At 37.1% G+C, this 26,902-nt stretch overlaps 1 protein-coding gene across 2 annotated transcripts in view; it reads right to left on the reverse strand.

Annotated features, from left to right (window-relative positions):
• PARD3B (par-3 family cell polarity regulator beta) overlaps positions 1–26,902 on the reverse strand; it is a 387,748-nt gene that overhangs the window by 351,170 nt on the left and 9,676 nt on the right. For both annotated transcript variants that reach the window (XM_058809265.1, XM_058809264.1), the window contains exon 2: positions 11,189–11,290. In XM_058809265.1, coding sequence (XP_058665248.1) covers positions 11,189–11,290 — 102 coding nt within the window. The remainder of the gene's footprint in view (positions 1–11,188; positions 11,291–26,902) is intronic.

Here is a 26,902-nt window from a genome sequence, read left to right on the forward strand (position 1 = left end):
AGCTGTTCATGCATTTTGACTATTGCTAGTCTTCAACTCAATTTTCAACAAAAAGCAACAGAAAAAAAGAAACTTCAACCAAGGTAAAAACAAATCAACTTCATTTTTAGAACTACCCTTTGCCATATATTGTTTGCAATTCTACGTCCTTTTACAAACATAAATGTATTTTTAAATAGACGAGAAGTAAAAGCTATATTTTATTCAGCCACAATTATCCTGCAGTGCTTTATCAAATGTTTTTATCCTAAGGGTTCTTCTGGTACAGGAAGCCAGGAAGAACAAGCTAAAGGTAGCCTAGATGTCCTAAATTCTTTCCTCCAGTTCCAGCATTCTGTCCCGAAAGAGGGAACAGTACATGACAACCTCTCAGAAGTCAGCATTTCTGCAGCTGCTCTTTGGCCACAGGAGAAACTGTGTCACTGCTTTCTGCTGTTACCTTAGGTGGTAAAGTAACAGCAGAAAGCACCGGCACAGTTGCACTCACAGTTCTCAGGCTGGTCTTCCTCCAGGAACCCAGACTCTGACAGCCAGAAATGTCTGTCCTCCTCTGTGAGCTCAGCCCACCCCCAGCTGTTCTGGAGATACATTGCTTCCTTCTCCATGACAGTCCCTGTCCTCAAAGGCAATGGGAAGCCTACTCTAAAAATCATGTTTAACATCTTTGCTCTTCACACCACTTCTTTCACACTTGTCCAAAATGGTTTTAAACAACAAGTAAATTCCAATTATTCTTAAGATTCAGCTATGCTTCAACCACAAAGCTGCCTCCTGAGCTGAAGTATGGAGCCAGTGCCCTTCTCTGACTTTTGAAGTTAACTAGGATAGGCTTGCTATTAAACTCCATATTGCATACCTCAAGAAGTTGGCACATGTGTGCAAGGTTCTATGTGTACATTTTCATAGGCAATTTACAACGTATTTTCCTCAAACATGGCCACTATGCCCTAAATAAAATAAGGGTTGATGACTCAAACCTGCACACAAGAATTGAGCTGGTTTTGTTTTAATACTTATAGGAGGTATTTGCTTTCACAATAGCAGTGGAATTAGGCATCTCCCTAGTACACCACCCCCCATTACAAATTGTTTGCAACTGCTGAAATATAAGTCAGATTTCTACCAGTGTTTCAAAACTTTAAACAAGCTTTAACTTTCCAAAGAGAAGAGCCAGAGGACTTAAAAGAACAGAACTTGATACAGGAGTTGTGTACTGATATAAAATAAGGAAACCTTACTATACTGAGGCATTTTCCCAAAACTTCAGTACCCGGAACAACATCAATTCATTGGGCCAGAGCACAGTCTAAAAAGGAATTAAATACCAGTACAAAACTTCTCCTTCACCACTGGGAAACAAAGGATTTCACAGTGGGTGTTTAATTCCTTGTACTGAAAGAATCTTTGGAGTCCCAACTGTAAAAGGGAACTAAAACACATTCCCTCATTCAATCTAAATAGGATATTTGCTACAGTAGTATCATAAATAGTTTCTCTAGTGTTTTAACACCATTACTGTAAAAATTTTCTTCCTTCTCATCTACTCTAAATTGGCCTTCTTTCAGTTTAAAACCATCACCTCTTGTTCTATTATAACAGGCCTTGCTAAAAATTTTGTCCCCACCTTTCTTACAGGCCCCCTTAAAAGTACTGAACAGTTGCAATGAATCTCCTCGAAGCCACCTTTTCTCCAGGCTGAACAACCCCAATTCTCTCAGCTTCCAAAACATATTATAATTAAACCCCTACGTGGAAGTATTTAAGAGCTCAGGTTACTTTATATAGCAAGACAATCCACCAAATTATCTTCCCACCACAAGGCTACAGCATTTTACAATGCATATTACTCCCTTGGTAAGCATTAACATGTGTGTGCTTAAAGACACTTAAGCATCAACACGTGTATACATAATTCCAAATATTTGTTACATCAAGGAAAATCACTAAGAAGGAGTAACTCTTCCACCAGGTTATGCTTACACAAAGAGATATTAAGCTTCTTTTCATCAGGAAATCTGAATGTTCATTCAGTTCATTGTGGCCACATGCACTTAGAATGACCTCCCTCACTCCCTCCACCCGTTTCATTGTGCAAGGAACAGAAACCAGACAGCCTCACTTCTCAGACCACCAATTAGCTACAGTACTTAGCGCCCAGATGACAAAACACATTTTCAGGTCAAGAGAAAGTGTCATAGCTATGCAGCTGAATACCCCCCAAAAACTAAGAGATCCAGGTCCCAAACTTTCTGCGTTGCTCTGTTTTTAATATTCTGAAGAGCCAAAACACAGATCAGAGGGATCAAAAGAACATCAAACTAGAAAAGCACAAGTTTACATCAAGAGAAATTTACATGAAGAGAAATTTAACTCCCAAAACCTCCCATTTAGCATTTAAATGGGAAATCTTATTCCAAAACTACCAGGAATTTTATTAGTGTCACAGGTCTACTGTCACAGTTACTTAACTTTTTTAAAATCTGAAACAAGTAATGGAATACTTATCACTTTTTGGAAAAAATCTGGTAGTTACAGATGTTCAGAGAAAGAGATCACAGTTGAGAATGTTCAAACACAAACATTCCACTGGAAAAAAATAAAACTGAGGTGTCCATCTGGTAGGAACCTTCATGCACACACTACTGCTGAAGTAGATAGAGCTGAAATAAGTAACCATTGCAAGATGTTACAAGATATCTATTTTCAGAAAAAATACATTATACATCACAAAATTTGTAAAAGCTTATAAATTCTTCTAGGATAAACAGGAGGCAAATTTATGCATACAGTCATCTTGCTACAGCTCTGAGTCTATAAAATTGAATTTTCTTTAACAATCTAAGCAACATCTGACCATGTATCTGTTCCTAAAGTTACGAACTTATCTTGAAGCATATTGCTAGACCTGAAGTTTATAACAAGAATGTTTCCAGTAACCAGAAGCACATGATAGTGTAATTGCACATCCCAGAATGTAATACCACACTTAAAAAACAGTTATTTCAATGATTACACTAATGAGTTCTGAACTTCCAACCCATGTGCATACAGTTTCATAATTACACAGCTTGAAATCCTCATCAGCAAATCCAAATGCTCCTGAAATCCAAATCATTTTATAATCTTGAATAATGCATGGCACCTCTGCAGCAATAAATTAAAACAAATTTCATAAAAATGCAAAGCTTCATAATCTGTATTCTAAAAGACAGTGCATTACTAAAATAAAGTGCTGCTTAGTAAGTACTAACAACAGTGGTTTGTTGACCCCTCCCCTTGGTATTTACAGTTCAGACCCTATGTCAGAAATAAACAGACCAACTCCTACCAAAATATCCTTTTTTGTATATATTTATATGTATATGGTGGCTTACAGCGTATCCTACTACAAAGAGTGAAATCAGACATCTGTTTCCTAAACAAGCAATGGCTCAAAATTGCATGAAACTTTTCCCTCCTGAAAAGTGTGAAAACATGTTTTTAAAAATAGGCTGCAGCTTGACTGGTTTACATATTATTTTGTCAATAGTAAAAACAAAACTCCATCTTAGTTCTTTGAAGGGCCAGCAAATCAAGGTCTACAGTTTCTCTATAAGAACAACTCCAGCCCCAATGCCTTTCTTTTGTTTGATTGATTTTGAACTATTGATAAACCCTAGACAAACTCAGTGGAAAATCTGAGCAAGCATCAGTGCTGTCCTTTTGAATGAGTCCAAAAGCCTTGTCAAGATGACAAGAAAAGTCATTATTACAATCAATGAAAAATCATACAATTGTTTTGGTTGGAAGGGAACATAAAGATCATCCAGTTCTATATGCCTGCCATGGGCAGAGACTCCATCCACCAGACCAGGATGTGCTCAGAGCCCCATCCAGCCTAGCCTTGAACACTTCCAGGGATGGGGCATCCACAGCTTCTCTGGGGAACCTGTGCCAGTGCCTCACCACCCTCACACTGAAGAATTTGCTCCTGATATCTTATCTGTCTCCTCCTTTACTTCAGAAACGTTTCCACTTGTCCTGTCACCAACTTCCCAAATAAAAAGTTTCTCTCCCTCATTTTTATCATCTTTTAGGCACTGGAAGGCTGCAATGAAGTCTCCCTGGAGCCTTCTCTTCTCCAGGCTGAACAATCCCAACTCTCTCACCCTGTGTTCACAGAATAGGTGCTCCTTCCCTCAAATCTACTTTGTGGGCCTCCTCTGGACCCTCTCCAACAGGCCCACATCTTTCTTGTGCTGAGGAGTCCTGACCTGAACTCAGTATTCCAGACTGAGTCTCGTGAGAGCAGAATAGAGAGGGAGAAACACCTCCCCCAGCTTGCTGGCAATGCTTCCTTTAATGCAGCCCAAAAGGATTGACACCCCGTTTTGTTCTTGGATTTTCTTGCGTCCCACAGTTCCATACCGTTAGGGGCTACCAAGGATAAAGGTTATTATTTAAAATATGCCCTAATACTTCCCTTCCTTGTGGACATATGATCTATTGCTAACCATCAGACACCTGAAGAGTCTCTACTGGGACTCCCTTGACAGAACAGAAATGGCGTGGAGCTTTTATTCACAATTCTGTTTTGTCTTTATAACTTCATCACTCAGAACTACATATGAATATTTAAATAAACAAATACTGTCAGCAATAACAATTTCATATCCTAATAACCCTGATTATTGGATATAATAACTGAAACATTACAAAGAATTTACACAATGAAGAAGTACTGTAAACTTTGAGCAAATCTGTTCATACTGTATTACGCTTTTGGAGGTTGTAAACATGCTATTCAGAATATAAGTTAAATCTATTTTCATTTTTACAATTAAGGATTTGAAAGAAGAAGGCATAATTAGTTATCCTTTTGCTAATAAAATTTTAAGATCTCTGGGTACCTGTAGTACCTCATCACTGAAATCACAAAATAGAAACACAAAACCAGAGGCAGTGAGGAAGAGTCACAAACAGCTACACATATTCTGGCAGAGACACTAATCATAACTTTACAATTATAATAAGGGGGGAAAAAAACCAAAAAGGCATTAAAGTCAAATCAAAGAACAGCAGGCCTTACACACAAGTTTTGCCAAATTTTTGCAAGTTTATTTTCCTCATATTGATCACAACAGGCTTTTTGATCTACTAATCCCTTGGTTTACCTCATTAACAGCAAGGAACTAAACATCAAAATTGGCCTCTTAACACCCATTTTCCCAAAAAGGCATTCAAATTTACAGAAGCATAACCAAGACAGAAGCCCTAAGTGTCAGAAGTCTGAAGTGTGTATTTCCTGCAGCCAGCTCAACAGTCAGCAAGAGCACATGCATTAGAGCAATAACAGGACATGGTATTAACCAACTAAATGTCATAAAACATTGTGTCAAAGCCCTGGTCCAGAACAATATTAACCACTTTAAAAGGAAGAAAAGTTGTAATTTTTTTCTTCTTTGATTCCTCTTTCTTTTTGATTCAGGTTTTATGAAAGACACAAATCATCCAAGTTATAACACACCATTTTGAACTATCCTGTCCATTGCAGACTTCCAATGTTGCCTCCATATTACATGAAACTAACAGCACCAAACTGCTTTCTGTGCTAACAGACACATCTCCCACATTCTTATAAAAAAGGGATTTTTTAAACTTCTCCAAGGAAAACTTGCCCAATACGCAGTAATTTGTAGAGGAGTCTACATAAAAAAAACACTGCAGCATAAGCTTCCATAGGCAAAAATTTTCAGCTGTAATGAAGTCTCACATCTCTTCCAGTTTTTCCCACATAAATATACTATTGTACAACAAACTGAAGAATAAAAACCCCTTTAGTCAATACCCCAGTTACCAGAAAGTTACAAAACCCTAGAGAGCTCAATTACACTCAATTACTTAGAAGTCTGGAGTTGGAACAGCTTTTCTCTAACTCAAGTATGCATTATTTGCATACTATACTATATCATGTATTTGAGAATCATGTCATGCAACAAAAAAGCTGCAAAGCATGACTTTCACAGGCTCTGCTGACACACTGGGAGGTAACTTAAAACAGTATTGAGGCCTCTGCCACCTGCATCCAGGGGAAGCTTTTAAAGCAGCAATGCTGTAAGTCCATGTGAGAAGAAACTGCCTCAGAGCAACCCAGGCCTTTATTTAAAGTAGTGAGACTTTTCTATCAACTTGCCCCCTTCTCATGTCTCACTTAATGTTGCCATTTTTCATCTTGAGGTAGAAATTTTCCTTATCACCTCAAAGACTTCAGTTAGAGCTTCTATATTTACCTAAGGGTTACCGTGGCTCTGATTCACTTCTCTTTCATGAGGAATTTGATGGTTGAATAGAATAGAAACTGATCAAAGGTAGAATTAGCTCATTATAACTTAAATACACATTGCACATTAGAGTATGCCATCACTTCCACAGTCAAAATGACAACCCTCAAGGTCTACAGAGTCAAATCCAGGTCAAAAAATAACTGCTCTACAGTGCTAAACGCAGACACCCATCACTCCCAGTGACTAAACCTGCCTGCAAACAACAGAAAAGTTCCAAATCCACTGGCAGAAAACACGCCTGTCAGCATACTTTTCTACCTGGAAAAACATTTCTTTTGTATAATTATATCAGTCTTGAAGTTAACATCTGCTTTATTTTTATTGCTTTGTTGAAAAATCTTCTCCAAACCAGCCTCACACTTGCAAAATCATCACTGAAACTAAAGCTACCTGCAAAGGCTTCTGTCTGAAGTAGGGCTTCAAAGAGTTACTTAGCATTTGTGACAAAAGCTTCAGCCAGATCTAGAGCTTCTTATCAGGAGCATGCATGGGCCCAATAGCCATTTTGAACAGCCAGCAGCTGATTTCCCTAGCAGTAGGAGACCATCCAGGAGACATGTTTTTTCAATATTGCATTTCTGCTGCAGTGAGCTGCGAAGAACTCATTGATTTTCCCATTTAATATTTCATTAAATGCTTAGCTAAAATAGGTGTCTGAGCTACACTTAATTCATATCATTTACCTGATATCATCATTAGAAACACTTAAATGACAGTTGCAGTCACTACAAATGTTGATATAGTGTCACTATTTCAGCATTTCACTGACGTTGCTTTGTGTCCTTCAAAAGCTTCTGCTGCTGTTAAAAATCCCTACTCATCTATATTTAACAAAGACACCCAAGAAAAAACTAAATTTCTAAGATCATACTGTTATCCTGCTATTTCAGTGGCAGCACACTGCCCATCACAATGACTTTTTTTATTTCTTCCACTTCTAAAAAAGCCACCCCACACCACAGAACACCCCCCACCGTTAGCAGCGGCACTGCCAACAAACAAGTCCCTGGAGAGCTTAAAGCCACATCACCTCCTGGGACGACATGCCTAATCTTTCAACATCAGCACTGATCAGAAAATGTACCTTCACAAAAACGTTCAGCAGCTTTGTTGGCTCAACTGTAGCTACTGCAATACTGCCCTTGCAAACACAGTCTTAGAAAACAACACCCAAAATATCCACAAAAACCAAAAAGTACCAAGCAACAAGAAAAAGACACAAAAGCAAACAAACAGATGAAAAAACCCTACAAAAGAAAATCAAAACAATCCAAAAAAACCCCCAGCACCCTGACAGCAGACCATCTCCTACTTCAGAAGGGCTCTGTTAAAAAAGCACACCTGTAAACATGCTTTGCTTGTATTTAATCCTGTCAAAATATGAACACATATATACATATAAAGTTTGATATAAAATCTATTTTCCTTGTAGACCCCTACATTTATTCAGAAAGCAGAACTGTTCTGATTGAGGAAGCTTGCTGTCCTATAAGCAAAGCAAGTTTTAACCTAACGCAGGCTTTCATTTACATCATCTTAGCCTCCGCAGGTGTTTGCTAGTATACGAAAACATGATTCCATATAAACATCAGCAGCAAGTTTAGATCGTTATATTAAGTTTATGCATTTCAGACATGTGCCAGGCACCTCCATGAAAGGAAACATTTGGTACTCTATCTTTGACACAGTAAAGAAATTTTCTCAGAACATTTTCTTGCTGAAGAGTTCATTTCAAGTGGGAAATCTGCTAAGAACAGTATACAAAGAGGACTCTATTTATAACTTCAACATTAAAATCAGACAATTTAAATAGCACGTTCTTATTCAACTGACAAAATTTGGGGATTTTAATTAATTCATCATTCAGAATATCAGGACATGAACCAATTGCTGGATAATGTGCTGAAGACAAGCTATTTTAAAGCTATTCTACAAAACTATGTCAACTAGCTTTGGACAACCAATTTAGGTCACAGATTATTGCTGAGGCAACAGCAGCAAGAGAGACTCTCGGCCAGCAGAATTTCCAAAGCACTTTCACATGACATGTTACCAAGCCTATGAAATACTAATTTAGATCTGTTTTATAGGCAATTAAAAAATGCCACTCTGTCCAACATAACTGTGCAGTTGACAGCTGCACAGTTGAACTTTGATTAATCTGGAGTTCAAGAGGAAGTCAGGAAGTTAATGTAAGCAGAGCTCAAAACCACTGCCACTCCCAGTGATGGGCATTACACATTCCAGCGCCATTACTTCAGGGCTGAACTTCACCATTTACTCCGTTTTTTGGTTCCCTCCCATTCATTCACTAACCCACCACAGCACTTGCTGCTTACCTCATGAGTAGTTGTGCCTCCTTAACAGTCTATTGTTAAGGACTGTCAAAAGCTTTTGAAATTCCAAATAAATTCTATCTGATAGCACTCTGCCTGTTTTGTTGTCACAGTGAAAGAATTCAATAGATTAGCAAAGACATTTTCCTCTGAAGAAACTGAGCTAATTTACTCCTATCAAAGTACGATCTAGAGCAGATTATCTCTTCAAAAAGCAGCAGCATTTCCTCTGCCACTGAAGAAGAGTTTGATGGTAAGCAGTGCCAAACACACCTTTGGTTAAAGGCACTGAGGTTAAGTGCAAGCTTATTTTTATAGAGAGTGACTGATTTAATGTGAAACTCTGTCACTGGCTTGGATGAACAGCAAAGGATCACAAGGACAAGGGAGCAACAAACCTGTGGCCTATTCATTTACTGCATATACAGATAATCATAACCAAAGGCAAGCAGAGATGAATGTACCAAAAATTCCTCCATCTATTCAGGGACTTTAAACACCAAATAAGATAGCAGGCCAATCTGACCTGATCATCTCCTCCCCATTTTTGCAAAGCTTAAAAGATCCCCTAGTAGAGATTCTCAGTGTGAAATAACACTGGTGAAGGCTCAAAGACTAACAGGAACCAGTAAAGCTATCAAAACTATTTGTAAGCCTTTTATAGGGCTGGTTCTTTGGTATCAGATCATATCAAACTTTGTAAGTAGGTAGTATGGACAGCTCCTTACACATGCTATGGTCCAATTCCACTCTCAAATGAAAGAATTTTTCAACCTCTTAGACCAGCAGATCCCCTAAAACATTCTCCCTTACTTTAATCAAAAAAATCTGATTTTTCACTGCAGCTGCTCTGTTCAGCAAGTCTCTTATCCCTGTTTCACCAAGCTACTCTGAAGAAAATAAGATGACAGTGATACATCCCCTGTAATTGAGATATCAGAGGAAGAAAAATTGAGGCGTTTGCTGTACTCCTAAACCACACCAGACCACTTCAAAGAGTAAGACTCAAGTTTCCCAGCGAGTTTTCCCTAAGGCAGCCTCAGAGCCTCACTTAGCACTGTCATAACTGAGGAAGCTTAGACCCACAGCTGTGACCTAGAAGCTTATTCAGCTACACAGTCAGTGACAGCCACTGACAAGGTATAGCACAGGCTCTGGTCACAAGTTAAAAACTACATGGCATATCAAATGTTCTGCACATTGATGCTCACATTTCCACAAGAGCTCCTCTACCAGTACTTCAGAGAAAATCCTGGGTAAACGTGCTAATTTTCGTTAACTAATGAGACCAGCAAAATATTTCTCTTTGATGTAATATCTCATTTTATGACATCTTATGCTTATGGTTGTATTCTTTATACACAGCTGTTCAATTTCAGAACTCAATCCTTTTGTCTCCAAACACTCCTAAAAAAAAGTCTTAAGGGGCTTTAAGTGTACTTTCAGTAAATATGGACAAGCAAGAAACACAAATATGATAAAAAGAAAATATACAGTTCCACTGTTTTTAAAAATTCCCACACAAACCACCCTTAAATGACACTGAAGTACACCCTAAACAATTTTCTAAGATACAAAGAAGCAGCATCCCATTAATCATAAATAAAACGTTCTGCTTTGTTTTAAGTCATTGAGGAATCAACACAGCATACAAAACTACCAATTCTGTTTGCAATATACTAAATTATTTTTTAAGTCATCAAGCATATGGCACTTTAAATAGACAAAGCAATTTATCTAAAAGCACAAGCATATCCCATATTTGGATCTTCAGTTTAAAGCCATTAATTTTTGTTCTTCTGATTTTAGGAAGAAAAAAAGAAAGATAAAATCAGCAAAGTTTTATAAATAATACCCCTCCTTCTCTATGCTGAATAAGTCGCCAATAAGTTGCCTAAAACTAAATTTTTCTGACAATTAAAAATAAAATTAAAAGATTTCTCTGCAATTACTACTACCCAGACAAGAAATTTGTCTTATTTTAATTGAAATTTAGAGACTCACAGCTTTTAAAATGAATCAGCGGCCTGCTCAGACTTTCAGTAGCAAATCATAGGAACTCCTCTCAAAATTTAACAGTTCAAGGAGCTGTTCTTGTCATCACAAGATTTGTCCATTTTGTCACTCTCAACCATGACATTTGAATGATTCTCAACAACTTAATTCCATGCAAAGGCAGCGATTATAAAAGACATTTTACACAGCATTTATTTTTAAGTGGCATAAAAAAGAAAAAAATTCTTGTAAAACCCACATTTTTCACCATGGTATTTGAATATAGAAATAAAAGGAAACACAGAACTGCATTAAAAGGTTAAGCCCTAAGTGAACCCTGTCAGGCTTCTCTTCTCACTGCTTGAGTCATATTTCCCATTCCTCCATTCTGCTCCAAAAGGGGAGAGTTACAGCAGTTATGGGCAGACGTGTTTAAGAATATTTAACATCCATTTCACCTGCCATATATCCAAGAAATAAGAAAGCAGCATTTGTTACTTGAAAAGACACATAACATTTTCATACAAGCTTTACCTTATCTTTGTCTTCCACAACATCTGCCAGCACATCATCTGGGTCCAGGATTCCTCCATCTGTATACTCCAGGTGGTGAATATTTACCCAGGAAGCTGGATCCTGTAAGACAGATACAAGACTTCTTAACCTACCCTTGCATGATTTCAGTGCTAGCAGACATAGCAGTTGTGTGTCCCACTTATTTTCCACCTACTTCCCTCTATAATCACGAGGTAGAAGATCAGAGCCACTGCTCAAAATTGAAACTGAGAGCAAATGAAAACTGCAGATGAAAAACAAGGCAATACCTACAGAACACTACACAAAAAAAAAAATCTTTAAAACATATTTTGGTTTCCTTATCAATCTTTATCTAATTTGAATAGTAAATTTAAAAGAACAAAAAATTCTTTTTGTTTTACAATACTTTAAAGATAGAATATTTTGGTTATTATCAGCATAAACAAATACATATATATGTATGTGTATATATATATATATATATATGGATTGGCATGCAGCCCTCCTGACAGGTTGTGGGGAGGCATATCCATATATTTTTAGACATATAAAATACATCCATCATTTCTTTCTCTGAGGCAGATAATCCTATTGTGGCAAAAAAACGCAAATGAATAAGTAAATTCCAGTTTGCTTTCAGAAATAAATACTCTCAAATTCCAATGCAATACTGTGTACCATATTAACAGGGATCAGATTAATTCTCCAAAACTAATGCTTTCTCCATAGGTTATTAACTCCTTCAATAACCAGGATTTCAGCCATCACTCCACTGACCCTGAAGCCAGAAGGCTCAGAGTGTACGGCTCAACAGCAAATTCTCCCTGACAGGAAATACAAAATGAGAGAGCAGACACACAGCCTGTAGCCACTGCCCCAAACTATACCAGCTACCTGTGTACACAACTTCCAAGTGGTATTTATGGCTGAACTGCCTTAGTTAAGACTTATCCTCCTAGGACCAGTTCTTGTGGTTTAATGAGCACATGGCAGCTCAGTGAGTCACAGTGATGTGTGTGAGTACTCTGAGCTATATCAGCACTGATGAACACTGCATCTGCTACAGCAAATGAAGAAAGAAAACATGCCTGGTTAGGATTATAAAGCATATTTGAGTCCTCCATCAAATATTATGGAGAGTGGCCAGAATATGCTAAAATTAAGGGCCAGGAAAGGGGCATGCACACACATAGCTTTGAGAAATGTTTCAGAAATGGACAACCAAAGGATGACAACTGATGACCTGCAACTGAGGGTTAAGTGTAACTAGATACAGTACAGCTGTGTAACAACACACAACTAAGCATCTAAAAGTATGTCAATTTGTAACATGTCCATTTAATCTCTAATTTACCTCTTACTACAGTTATTTCATTTTGCAATGAAATCACCCATTTGTGAAATAGCAAATGTTTGTTCATTCTAAGTATCACATGCTCAAAATTACAAAGTTTAAGAGTATCAATTAATATGGTTTTTTCCTCTGCAAAGTGATAAAGTGTGGAAAACTATTACAGCTCAAATTTCTATCTTTAGGCCCAGGGCTTAGGTATTTTTACCATAACCATAAAACTCTAAGATGAAAAGGCAGAAAAGAAACATACCTTTATGCAATAAATAAGCACTTTAATTGAGATTATACAATTTACCTAATGCAGTTACCTTGGAAAATGAGTATTAGTTTGACCCTAACAATAAAATTACAAAATATGATACGCTGAAACCAGAACACATCAGTAGCTACACATGTTCCTCCTGAACCTTTTAACTAATGCAACCACAAAGCTTTTAATAGTTAACAGCATTAAAAGAGCATAATTGAAAATTGCTCCTGTTAAGCGGACAAACCTCTGTGGCTAACCTATTTGGCTGAAGATACATTAAAACCTGCTCTATTACGCTGCTGAAGAATTAAGAACATAGATGAAGTTTAAAAATACACAGCTGATTAGAATATTTTGCTTTCAGTGTTCACTTCTATTTGTGATTCAGTAACTGTACCAACAGAGATGAGTCATTGAAACAGAAACAAAGAAAAAACAAGCACAAAAACCTATTGTTCCAAAAGAATGATGCAAGTTGGCAGGACACAAGCTCAAGACACACAGCCACCCTAAACTACATTAAATTTAACAAATTCTTAACCCTCTTTTACTTTGGGCCACAGCAAAAACAGTAATTGAATTATTTTTATTAGTGGCAATATCAAGAGAAAATCTCTAAAAGTTTCAAAGAACAGAAGATGCCATTCCTCACCAATCTTTTGGAATAAGCGTGGCCTATGTAAGATTCTTTAAAAGAAAACAATGACAATTCACACTGAAATACAAGAACTAAAACAGGGCAGGATTCACAGCTTGTTTTGAACAAAAATACTTAATAGCTTAGCCACATACTGTGGCTCAGGTACACACAGTATGAACACACTACAACCTTCAGATATCAAGGACTCTCCAGTTACAATAACCACCACAGACTAGGGCAAGACTGAATGCTTGCTGCCTCAGAAATAAAAATGTGAATGGCTTCTATTAGCATATAAACTTCATCCCTGAAAGTTAAAAACCCATGCTGGAAACAGGGAGCTTTTCTTAAACATGTTTGATGAAGCAAACAGTAATGACTGCTAGATAGCCCAGGTTATCATCCACACAGTCACAAAAGTAACAATGGTTCATCTGACCAGCAATTCCACTTGGCCATTCAAAAAGATTTTAAAGTCAGAGAACATTTCCTCTTCTTTCAATGAACTGCAAACACTGCCGTGCGTTGGATACAATGTATCCATACCAAAAAACTAAACAAACAACCAGAAAGACCAAAAAACCAACAACTAAAATCTATATATCCATTTCTTCTGTGTTTTCTTTGCTTGCACCAGTAGTCCAGACAGCTTCACTAAATAAAACATTAATATTTTAGAAAACTCATTACTTAAAACAACCTATTAACTGTTGTCCTCTTATTGCAAAGGTTCCCATACCTTCTTGGTGATTTCTCATGGCCATCTCCTTGCAGCACTGACTCCTTCTTCACAGCACAACCAACAAACTCCATCTCTCTTCACTGCACCACCAAACTGCAACTCTTTTGCAGCACTCATCTTCTTATTGGACACAGCTGTGGCCTGTTTAGGGCAGGCCTGTTCCTAATCTTTGGTGATTAGTACAGCTGCAACTCCTCAGGTGTGAGACTACCTTCTGCACTATTTTCTTACATGCTATCCCTCCACAATTAACCACCAGCAGACATAAAAGTTGAGTATCCAAAATTCCAAACAGCACCGCATCCACATGCATAAGCACAAACTCACATTTTGCGCATTATTTAGAGCTCAAGAGGAGTAGAACAGGTCCAAAACATAACCATGGTACACCCAAGAATCATTATCAGAGAAAGTGAAACTTGCTCAGGAAAAGGACTGTTGTATTTTAAGGTTCTTATGATTTACTATGATAGAACAATCAAAAGGGGCATCAAGAACACTTCAGGTTTCCATGTGTTTTAGAACTCCTAGGCAGGAGATAGATTGCCTTTCTAAAGTAACAGAGTAACTTTATAGTTCATAAAGTATATGAGTGAAAGCCTTGCAAAATATCTTGCTGATTCTACAGTGTCTCCTGAATGGTCCGAGTCAGAACCCCATAACAGAGATGACAGGCTGTGCAAAGGGTCAGTGCCAGACAGCTTCAACAAAATAACACTTCTCACCTGCTGAAAGCAGCAAATGCTGGATAACACCCCATTTTTGATCAGGGAAGAGATTGATTAAGAGCATACTTACTTAGCAGGTACTTGCTGAGAACCTATGAATTATAAAGGAAAATAAGTCTAACAACCGTATTCTAAAATACTAGGACAAGTTTGGGGTGGTTTTTTAGATGATTGATTGTTACTTCTCTAAGTTTTTTTAGCTTGAGATTGAAATTGTATTCTAATTAATGAGTGTCTAGGAATGATTCTTCATGGTATCTTTTTAGTCATCATCATTAAAACTTGACATGCTTAAAAATAATTACTTAAGTTTTGAAAAATAAAAAAACTCTTGTAAAAATAAAACACTAATAGAGCCTGGAAGCTCTGGGCAGCAATCAGGTATGATTACCTGAATCTATTTGTGCTCCTAAATTCTCTCCTGTTAGGAAGTTCATCTTGATGAAAACAAACTATGGTTCCAAAAAACCCTAGCATCACAAGTGGGGAGAAGCTGTCTTACTGCACAGTACATAGCCCCTAGGCAGAAATTCAGCTGAGGTACAAACTTGTAACAATCTACGTATAGAAGACGTATGACTAAGTTACTGGTATAATTCATAACAGCACTTGGCAAATGAATATTGAACAGTTACGCTGATGTGCATTTTACCTTAGGGTGCAAGTCATGTTTGCGTTTAACATCAAGCCACTTAAAAGCTGTTTATCATCATTTCCTTTATGTGTGGGAGAACACTTGAGGAATTACTATGCAAATATTTACCAAATGTTAAATTAAAGCCAGGTCACACAAATGCACAAGTGCAATGTAGGCAGAGAAGTGACATAAACTTTAAAAAATGGGCTTGACATTCATTTTGTCACAGAATTCTGACTTAGCTGTTGTCACCTAATACACAACCATCACTGTTCAAATAGTCTAAAACAGGTTCAAGAATTCTACACATTTATTTTCAGTCAACATATTCACTCAAATGAAAAACCAATCCATTTATAATTGAAGCACTCTCATTTATTGTTAGCTTTTTAAATAAATCAATAAATCCACATTTTTTTGTATCAGAAAGCTGGAGTGCATTCTTGATTATTTTTGTTCCCAACTCCAATAGAAAAGTATCAGTCTCCTTTTCTGAAACCTAAGCAACGTAGCTAATAAATGTTAGAATTCACACTGGGTATTTCTGACTGTTAATGAACAAGAGAATCCAAACAAGTTTAAATATGTTTCAGCTGACCATCAATAAAATAAACACGACCACTTAATGATTTCACAATTAATTATTGTTTGATGCTGTATTTTGTTCCACTGTGCAGAACGCATAAAATTAATAGCAAACCCTCTACTGGAATTTTTAATTAAATATAGTAACAATGGGATGCACTTAAAAAAATCAGAAATAGGACTGACTTAAAATTGCTCCTTGTGCTGATATTTCTGAAGTACCTCCACATCAATGCTCCACTAGAGCAAACAGACTCCAATGCAATACAGCATTAAATTGGAAATCATATATGTCTGTTCCACATACACAACAAGGGAATAAACGTTAGGCCAAACTTGGTGGAAGGACAGGCCTCTGGTCATATTGTTTTCTGCGACTTAGACAGTAAAAGTATAACTAAAAATCCCATAATCATAAAATATTTTCTGATAAAGAGATATTTTAGGTTAAGGTCAGTAAAAGAGGTCTTCTACCCCTTATCATTTTTCAATTCTAAATTGTAATGTGATGCATTACCTCAATATATTAAGTAGTATTTAATGATTTCTATAAGCATTTTAAGTGTACACAGTGTAACCTCATTACACAGAGCCAAACAGCACTAAGTATTCGTTACTCTCAGACCACAGCTTGGGGAGCAGAGCACAAAAAGCAGCTAGGAGAGGAACATATTGATGAGATTGTTCACAGCCTCAAACCTGATCTCAAAATCCTTCTCAAAGTTTATCACCGAATTAGAAGAGCCTTAAGCCACCTCCAAACAAGCCTGAAATGGTACTTTATTCAAATTTCATCTCAACTGCCACCAACAGGGATGTCATCTTCAACTGCAGTAGAGATGGGGCTCTGTTTTTACAGCGATATGAATACTGAGTTTCCAAAATCAAGAACTGATCACAAAGTAAACATTGCGCACTACAGACTATCACAATCTGGAGCCGAACAGTTAGAGCTCAGCAACAACATAACATGCATGCATTGATGTCCTTGTACAGCCTAAGACAAACGCAAAGGAAAAAACCAAATGCCCCAATATGCATCACACCCCATCCTTACAGCAGGCAAAAAACCACCACTTCTACTCTCTTCATATGTACAAATGTAGAATTGTATCACTGCATACAATATTGTAGGTTACAGGCATAATTTTATGGAATAAAAGGAGCCACAAGAAGTTTCTGTAAGAATCAAAGATGAACAGCTATCTGCACAAGAGATTAAGTCCGTTCCAGACATTACTGAATGCAGCAATTCCTGGCACAGACCTGACCTGAATAAGCCTCCCTATATGATGTCCATGAGTACACATCGTACCCACATATATTTACACACACACACTTGGAACTGAGTACAAATTGGGTCTCCTTTTCACAAACTTCAAAAAATAGTCAAAGTAATATTTAGGTTTCATTGCTCAGGAAGCTTCCAGAGTTTAGTTTACATTACACATAACAGAGGACGTTACAAGCTCATATTTTTAGGTCTCACTGTTGAAAAAATAAATTCTTACCTCTAATTAATTACATTGTCTTTATAGCATAACATTAACCAACACATTTTTAACCCTTTCCAGTTAGAAATTCAAAAGCAGCAGAAATCTTTAAGATAATACAAGGAAGAGAAACATGCTACAACACAGTGAGATAGTAAAAAAAAATTCCTCATGTATTTCATAGTGCTATTGTTCTCCTTCACCAACACTCTGACTCTGCTTGTATTAGAAGTGAAAATGCTGCAAGATGCTAGAGAGAAGATAAAACTTCTTTATAGCCTTCTACCAGCTGGAGTGACACACGTTCTCTCAAGTTATTAATATTAAAGAAAGATCTCTACTGAGTGAGCTCAAGGACAGAAATTAAAGCTGAGGCAAGGGCAAAGGACAAGGTTGTCTGCTCTGAAACTACTTTTAAGCATCCAGAAATAAAGCTAGAGAAAACACAGAAGGCCATACAGCAGAAATAGTCTTAGAAAGGTGACTGTAAGGGATGCTTCCTAATCTGTCCTCCAGATGAAATAAAGTACTATAAAAATAAAGCTGCACAGGAAAGGATCTTCCGAGAGGAATTCACCCTTAACTGGAGGGGTGATGGGGAACAGAAAGAAGTTCATTGCAAGCAATCAAACTTGTGAGTACATGGAAGACAAAGCTCTTCCCTTTTCACAATAAATTTAGCAGGTCTAACAAGCTTTCAAACCTCATGCCAAAACATGATCACAAGAGGTAACGCCAATCTAAGTTGTTATTCCCATGATGCTTTGCTTCTGACCAAAGCACACATTTTGATTTTTTTAGATTGGCTAGGAAGTTTTCTTCACACAGTAAGATAACACAGAAGAAGTTTTACTCTTAAAGGAATGAATTAAATATTCAAGTATGAGGTGAAATAAAGATTATTTTCTTCAAAAAATCCTAATTTCTCCTACTATTTAGAAGGATCTCTTTTCAAACTATAGTAGAGGAAACAATTCCCTATAAACAAGCTATTTAAAAAATTAAATCTCATTCTATGTATTTTCACACATAGTAAATTTTTGTTCAGAGTCATTCATTTTATCTATTAATACTAGTTGTGGAAAATGTAATCTTCCCTCAAGCACTTCTTTTTTCCAATCATGATGAGATGTGATATAGCCAAATGGCAGAAAGTAGAAAAGGAGTTCTGAAAACACAATAATTTACATAAGATCACTTTAAATATTCAATTTTTTAAAGTTTCTGTCTTTGAAGGCACTAAAAACCTGATGTCAAAAGGGGAACTAATCAGATCAGGTCAGCAGAGAAACATTCACCTTTGTCAGAAACATTGAGTTTATCTTAGAGCACTTACAGTTTTTGCACAGTCTGGTCCACACTGCCTTCCTGGCCCTTAAGGATGGCAAGAGCACAAAACAGACAACCAAACAACTCATGCATGAAGCCAGTGGACTATCACAAATTTGCGACAAAAACAATCTGTTACCAATCCTGAAAAAAGCAGAAAAATCTCTTGCTCTTCCCAGGCACAGTGAACAACTAAAAAGCACAGCTTCCTTTTAGTTTTTGAAATGAGGCCTAACACAGCACAAGTACAGCTCACCACTAGCTTCATCATTGATATGCTAAATGGTCCAAAATACCATTAGTCAATCCCTAGTCACCAGAGCAACGCAGAATATTTCTTCATCTTTAGCCATCTTCAAATTATTATGCTCTGAGAAATTAACAGGACCAAGTATCACCATAACTAGAAGTCAAAACAGAACAGCAACAACTGATGATCACGTCTTTCTGTCTTCGTCTGTTCTCTTCACACCACCATATACCAAACTTCATTTTGGAGGTATAAAACTCATCCTTTTTGCACTTTTTCCTTCTGATTCATTTTCATGTACAGTTAACACATTGTTTTCCTTGGGAAGACAGAAACTCAAACAGGTTATAACTCAAACTGGTTATAAGAGCCACCTCATTACAGCAGGATGGGCTTAGACATCTAACAGAGAGCTCTCAAGTCAAGATGTGAGCTACAAAGAACCTGGTACACAGGTTATATACACAGTTGCATCTGTTAAAAATGTACCAGATTACACTTGAAGATAAAGATCCTGACCTGAGACCCCAGTAGACAAACCACAGAACATGAATACAGCGGAAGTTCTTCACACAGGCTATAAAAACAAGGGGAGCACAGTGAAAAGGACCCTCCCACTTGAGTCACTCGATACTTGTATACTGCAGGTCACAGCAGAAGGAAGGACAGTGAGTCTCTTCTGGCTCTCAGAGATAGTTTTGGCAAAGAGGGAACTAGAGGATTTCTTGTCCTTTAGCCATCTTTAAATTATTGTTTTGAGAAATGACTAGGACTATGTACTAATAATAAAGTCTTCATTTTCCACAAGGCAGAGAAGGTACTTCACTGTAATCAGAAAGGAAAATGAAGAGAGAGTTAGGAATTTTTCCCCCCTGCATATTCAACTGTCAGGATAAGCTAACTCCCATATTCAGTCTGAGGAAGAAAACAGAAAAAGCTGCTCCTAATCTCCCTATCATGGAATTCTGTTTGTCAGAATCTAAAAAGATTTATATATCTGTACTCTGACAAACAGATGATTTCAATTGACACTCCAACTTGTCCTTGACTTGCAGCACTAGAACCCTTCAAAAATAAGAGCATTCTTATTTTACACTGAATCTGAATGAAAAAACACTCTCTGAACATAGCTGTCTGAATATTACCCGAATAAAGCAGGATGCAGAGAATATATCAACAGAGGATCCCATAGCCCACCTTTACATTACACTCCAACATTTAAGAAGACCATATAAGCCTGTTTTAGCTTTACTGAGAAAACTGGAGATACACATGTAGACAGAGGTCTACACACTGCACTTGTAACAACCAGCCAAAACCTCCCCTTCAAAGCCTCAGTTAAAAGTGGAGCACACTGTATGCCAGGCACTGAATCCAAGACAACTACACAAATGTAAGAATATAAGTACAAACTCATCTTCAGTTATCAACTAAGAATATCCTTTAGCTTTTCAAGTCCATTAGATTAGACGGCTTCAACAATGCAGAAACACAGAAGACTCAACCTTGTGCAAATTAACACAAAAATTCCAGAACAAAGCACCTCTAAATAAACCTACAAGATTTGAGGGCTTACCTTTCCTATCCCAAGTCCTCCATGTCAAATGTGATCTACAATATTCAGAGTAGTATTGTTATGTTAATAAGCAAACTGCTTCTCAGCTCCAGGCACCTGGTGAGTAATTAATTAGCACTGCATCTGGCTTTTTGTTTGATTGCCTAAAGGTAACACTGGGGGGGCTAAAGACCACAGCTATGATTTCTTAAAATTCAACATTAAGTGGGCAGACAGAACTATAAAGCTATTCCTTCAAACCTCATTTTTCACATAAAAATGAGAAGGGGGAAAAAAAAGTAAGAAGGGCATGGGTGTACGAGCAGCGTATTTCAGAAGTGAAGTCCAGGTTAAGTGAGTGAACAATGCCGTTATTCTGCCAACAAAAACTGATAATCCTTTAAATTCAAATCATTCAGTACAGCTACAGATAGAAACAAGGCTGGCTGCAAATTAACATAATTCAAGTCTGTAACAAACTCAGCACTGAAGGATACCAGATCTTCAACAAAAAATGATAAAAGATTTGCATCTCCAAGGGCAGCCAGCACTTCAGCACTGCATCTAGAAACCATCTAAGATTGTTTTATTTACAACTGTTGGGCCTTTCTTTGATAAAGTGATTAATGCATTTGCAGCTGACACAGGACTGCTTATCAGAAGCAGCTGAGAGCTTCAAAGATGTGACTGAGTAACACCAGACTCTAAACAAAACTGAATACAAATGCTTGTTAGACAATGTAGACCAAGCATGCTGGAATCCTGTCAAACTTTTAACATAAACTGAGCTTTAGATAAAGGTCAAGTGAGAAAATAATTGCTGTAAACTATAGGAACATATCCTTAATTCCTCACAGAAAACCATTGGGTATTTTCAGAAATTCCACATTTTCAGGAATGGCAAGACTTTTCTGCTGGAGTACCACCCTATTTCCTGCATGAGTCAATCACCAAACAGAGACTGGGGAGGAATTTTGCCAAAGACTGCCAGATTTGTAGTGTCAGTAGGAGGAGTCAGACTACCACTCCCTTCTCACACATCCAAAGCTGTTCCATTTCAGAAATGCCACTAATTCTCACTGGTACCACTGCCCATATCAACATCAACTCTCTCCATGGTACCTCCTAGCAGGCTCAGCTCACTGGTGTCCTTATAGAGGAGTTAAGTGTGGACCAAGGCTCTCTTTGCTCACTCAGAGAAAACACATGACCTTTCACAGTACATTCAGTGACTGTCTTCCAAAACCAAGCCATAAGGAACAATCGTAGATCCAGTGCTGTAAAGATGCTGAGACAGCCAGGGTAGTGTTAAATTTTCAAAGCATTAGAAGATGTAAGTAAGTGAGGCAGAAGTAAGTTCATTACAAATGAAAACAAAAAGGGGAAAAAAAAAAGAAAAATTGTAAAGGGTGGTAGTGAAAAGTAATAGACTCAAAATTGGTTGTGCAGGGATGGAAACAGAGGAGTTTAACCGTACAGGTGTTGGAGCAAGGTTTGCAGATCTGTACTAGAGGATGCTGTAACCTATTTCCATCTCATGTGAAACACTAAATGAACCAGATTCTCTCTTCCCTTTACTTCTCAGGAGAAAACACAATTGGGTCAATAACATTCTGAAGGCACAGCTAACAGTCAACCACTGCCTAACTCCATAAAGCCTAGTCAGCCTCAGTGGTTCTGACTATTGTTTGAAAGAAAATAATCTGGAAGTTTAAGAAATAATATAAATATTTAGCAGTTCAATATTACACTGTGGGGATTATTATATAACCTGCCATATTTTGTGCTGTATTAATAAAATTCATATTATCACAGTACAACATGGGTAAGTTTTAGTATTTCACTTCCAAGATAAAGCAAATATACCTGGTAAACTGCTGAAACAACCTCTACCTTTAAAAATATTGCCAAAGCCAAGTGATGGAACTGGATGAAACGCAAACAAGGCTTCTGAGAACAACTTCCACCTTCACCTGACTGATACACAGAACATGCCAGAACAATTACATCATCAACACTAAATGCCATATGCCTAACCTCAGCGCATGAAGGGGATTTTGGCCAGATAAAAAACAGTGAAGAGAGTGAGATTATCCACTTTTTCATTGAAATTTAATACTACTAATTAAGGGTGCAGAAGGGTTTGCCCTGCCCTTATCCCAAAGGGCTGCTTTCTTCTGGTATTCTAAGTGTCTTCAGGAAAACAGAATCACAAGAGCTGGGAACAAACATCTTCACAGGTTTCAGAGGAAGAAAGAAGGCAGCACCAAAAAGTTACTGCAAAACAACTGACAGGTAGGTCTAAGTAGGTCAAGTACAACATTTAGCCCAAATGTGAAAAATGACACCCGAGGCACATGTTCCAGTCACTGTTTGGTAGCAACTTTCTCCAGCCCATAGGTTGCAAGGGGGCCACATGGAAAAAAACCCCTCCTTACAGAAGTTTAATCCAGCCAGTACAACCCCACAATAGAGTAAAAATGAAAACAGCTGGTAAGCAAACTTGTTTAAATGCTGTACTTGCATATATTTTGCATCCATCCTGAGATGCTATTACAACCTTAATTTTCATTTGCAGCTTGATGCCATCCATCATTGATGATGAGGCCAAGTTACTTTTCAGTCAGCTACCTCATTCATTCTCTTTGGGCTCCAGAACTGTACCCACATACATTAACTCCACATACTATGCCATGCTCAAGCACCAGCAGAAATAAGAAATAAAATAAAAATATACTGAAAATGCCTACAGCTAAGTGGACATAATATAGCCATTACTCACAAGAATGCTCAACCCTAAGCATGTTATAGGAACATTTTGGCACAATCCACTGTCAATAGGACTTGCAGAGTAACAGCCCCCTGCTCAGTCAGGGATGATCAGACCTGGCTCCCAACTCTCACACAAAAAAACAGGTAGAGAGCTGGTTGGTGACAAGTTCAGCCACAAGATGCTGAAAGCTTTTCAGCAAAGTAATTTGATCTATTTCCACTAAATTTTATCACCATATGCAGTGCCTGAAAAGGAAACCAGCGTATACAATGAAGCAGTTCATTCACTTATTTAAATGGTTACTAAGGACATTGCCAATGTCAGTTAATAAAAAATATAACATCAGAATTTACTGGTCTAATGCTCACAAAGTAAGTGATCTGGACTCCTACAGAACCTGCAGCAGTTTTGGCTGCATTATTAAAAAGGTATCTCTTACACTAACTATGACTTCAGGTTCAAAAACAAAAACACACAGAAAACTCCAAGAAAAACAGCCTGAAAATCCATTAAGTCTGCTTCAGCTTACAACACTATTTAAGAGTTTGATCATTAAACTGTAGCTTGTATCTTTCACTATGAACTCAAGCATCATGAAAATACATGATTCAACCTCACCTCTCACAAGTTAAATCTAGCTTTTTTCCTCTCAGTCAAAAGAAACTCCATTCCACAAAGCCTCCTTCATAAAACTTATTCTTGCCAGATTGCAGAATAGTATTTTTTCAGTAACAAGAACCACTAGCATGAAACTTATCACACATAAGATGTTTCAAAACTGAAGCAACAACATTTTGCAGAATGTTAATAGTCCACTACAATCTATTTCAAAACTACTTTGGTCTGCACCACAGCATGTGGAACTAAGACCCTCACTGTCAAGTCTGCTTATGAACATTAGCATCCTGGATTTTGCTACATGATCAAGCTGGGTTTTTTTTACTGTAAAATCCATATTGATAAGCCAAATAGTTAATCTCTAAACACACAATGCATAAAAGGGATCATTTCAAACCAGAAAAATGGAAGACACTTATAATCACCACAGCATTCACATTTGAATGACAGCTAAACATAAAGACACATCAAGCATTCAGCCATCTGGAAAGAAGATTTTTTTTCATATTGTCTATTCTCAAAGCCTTAAGGCAAGAGTCAGAGGTTGACCAAGACTTCCATTTAGTGAGATGCTCATTTCCCATCTCCAGCCATTAACAAACTGCGCTATAAACAATAAGCCAGACCCCTCCACTTTCACTGCTTTCAAAGACAGTTGTGTCACACCAGGACAAATAATGTGTGCATACTGACAGATGTACTTTATATTTGGAACATAGAAAGTTACCAAAAAATCTACCTAGTGTTTTCTTAGTGTCTTTGAATACAGCTTATTTAATAAAATGACTATATAAATTAAGATGTTTTGTTACACTACACAAGAAAGAATATGATACATATATAACTGCAAAATTCCTGATACATAAATAAAAACAACCAAAGTATGTATTCAGACACTATTAAGAGTTAAATGGTAGTGAATATTGCTGCAACAAAATAAACAAAAACAATCACACTGCAAGCACGGCTACCAGAGACCCAAAGTGACCAGAGGAAAATGCAGTACAGCTTTAGCATTACATTTTTAATAATACATGAAAGGCCTAATAAGAAAAAAGCACCCTGAATGTACAAACACAAACCATCTACTCCTTGCACATTCTCACTTGCAGCAATTACTCCCCCACAACACACAAAATTCAATTTAAACGGAAAACTACCTAAACCAGCATTTGCCAGACTCAGGGTATCAAGGTAACAGTAATCAAGGAAGAAAACACCCTTAGAAGTAATATATTTAAAATTCACAGGTCCTGAGTGTTCTTCTAAGCATTTATGAGATATAATGAGTTTTTAGAGTAAAAATTAAGAATTCATTTTGCTCTTCAGGAAGTCAGTGAACTGGTTTCAATGAGGATTTCTCATGTAAAGTTAGTACCTCCCATCAGTCAGCAGCTGAATGAGAGCTATCCAAATAACTGCTCCTGAAACATTAATACACAAGTCTTCCCTGGATTTTTACATGCAAATTTTCTTGCCTAACAGAGAAGGGTCATAATTTATAATTGAAAAATCCTAACATTAAATTATTTTTTTCCACACACATGTACTTTTTTTTATTGCAATCTAAACAACACCTGCATCATGACTACTACTATGCAAATGCTAGTCTTTATGTGCAATATTGAAATGTCAATGAACCTTCTCCTTTCTGTCACCTAAAACAACTATTTCAGGTTTCCAGCTCTTCAGGGAGTTTTCTTTTTGTATCTCATAATGCCAGGAACTCCTGAAACATTTGTTCAGGATACATTTATTACAGCCAGCAGGGGAAAATTAACTGTGAATTGGCAGCAGCTTGGTTTTTCAAACCAGCCTAATTCTGTAGAGGCTGAGCATGCTAACTCTCATCCGTCCTTGAAAAATTTCACCAAGTTCTTCCACCCTTCAAAAACATGGGAAAATTCAATTGAAGAGAGCAATTGCCTCTCCAATGTTCCATTCTTTGAGCAGATAAAGAACGGGTTGAGAGGCATCAGCAACAGAAGATGACAAGTCAAATTTCCAACATTACTAACAAAAAAAAATCTGCTAAATAAGGCAACTGTGAGAAACAGACTTTCAAAAAATATGCAAATTAAACAAATTTTATATATTAGTACACTGTTGTAACCCATTCTATAGAACAGAGAGGGCCAGGGGGGCAACCTGGAGAAAATACTGAATTTCTACAGAAATTGCAGTAGAGTGAGTAACCTAAAGAAAATACAATTAAAACTAGAGTCAAAGCAAAATATTATACATTTTTGACACACCAGAACAGACCAGATATTTCCATAAATCAACTTCTACTCAGTAGTAAATAATCTACCTTTTAAAAATAAGCTAATAAATTGCTGACAACCCCCTACTGCAGACAATTATTTTATTTTTTCAAAAAAAATCATTATACCTTAAAAATCATTGTTACTGCAAATAACTTTTTAATTCAGTCGGAGTAGAAAGAACGTAATTTGGAGGCAAACAGCATTTCACAGAGCTCCCAATATATAAACATTTGATTGATGTATTCAATATTTCCCTCATTTTTTTCCTGCAAGCTTAACAAGTACTGCACTTTTTTTTTTTTCTAAAAGCAAGTCCTCTGGAGTCTTTACTCAGCAAAATTCCTGTATGACTTCTGGTTTCCATACAGACTTTCAAGTAGACTAACCCACAGTTCAAATGAAAACCAAGATAATGAAAAAAACTTCCTTAGAGAAATAACTTAAGCAGGAAATGGAAGACTTTGGGAGTATCTATTTCAAAAATAGAAGC

The sequence above is a fragment of the Ammospiza caudacuta genome, chromosome 8, assembly GCF_027887145.1.
Source record: "Ammospiza caudacuta isolate bAmmCau1 chromosome 8, bAmmCau1.pri, whole genome shotgun sequence".
NCBI classification, from domain to species: Eukaryota; Metazoa; Chordata; class Aves; order Passeriformes; family Passerellidae; genus Ammospiza; species Ammospiza caudacuta.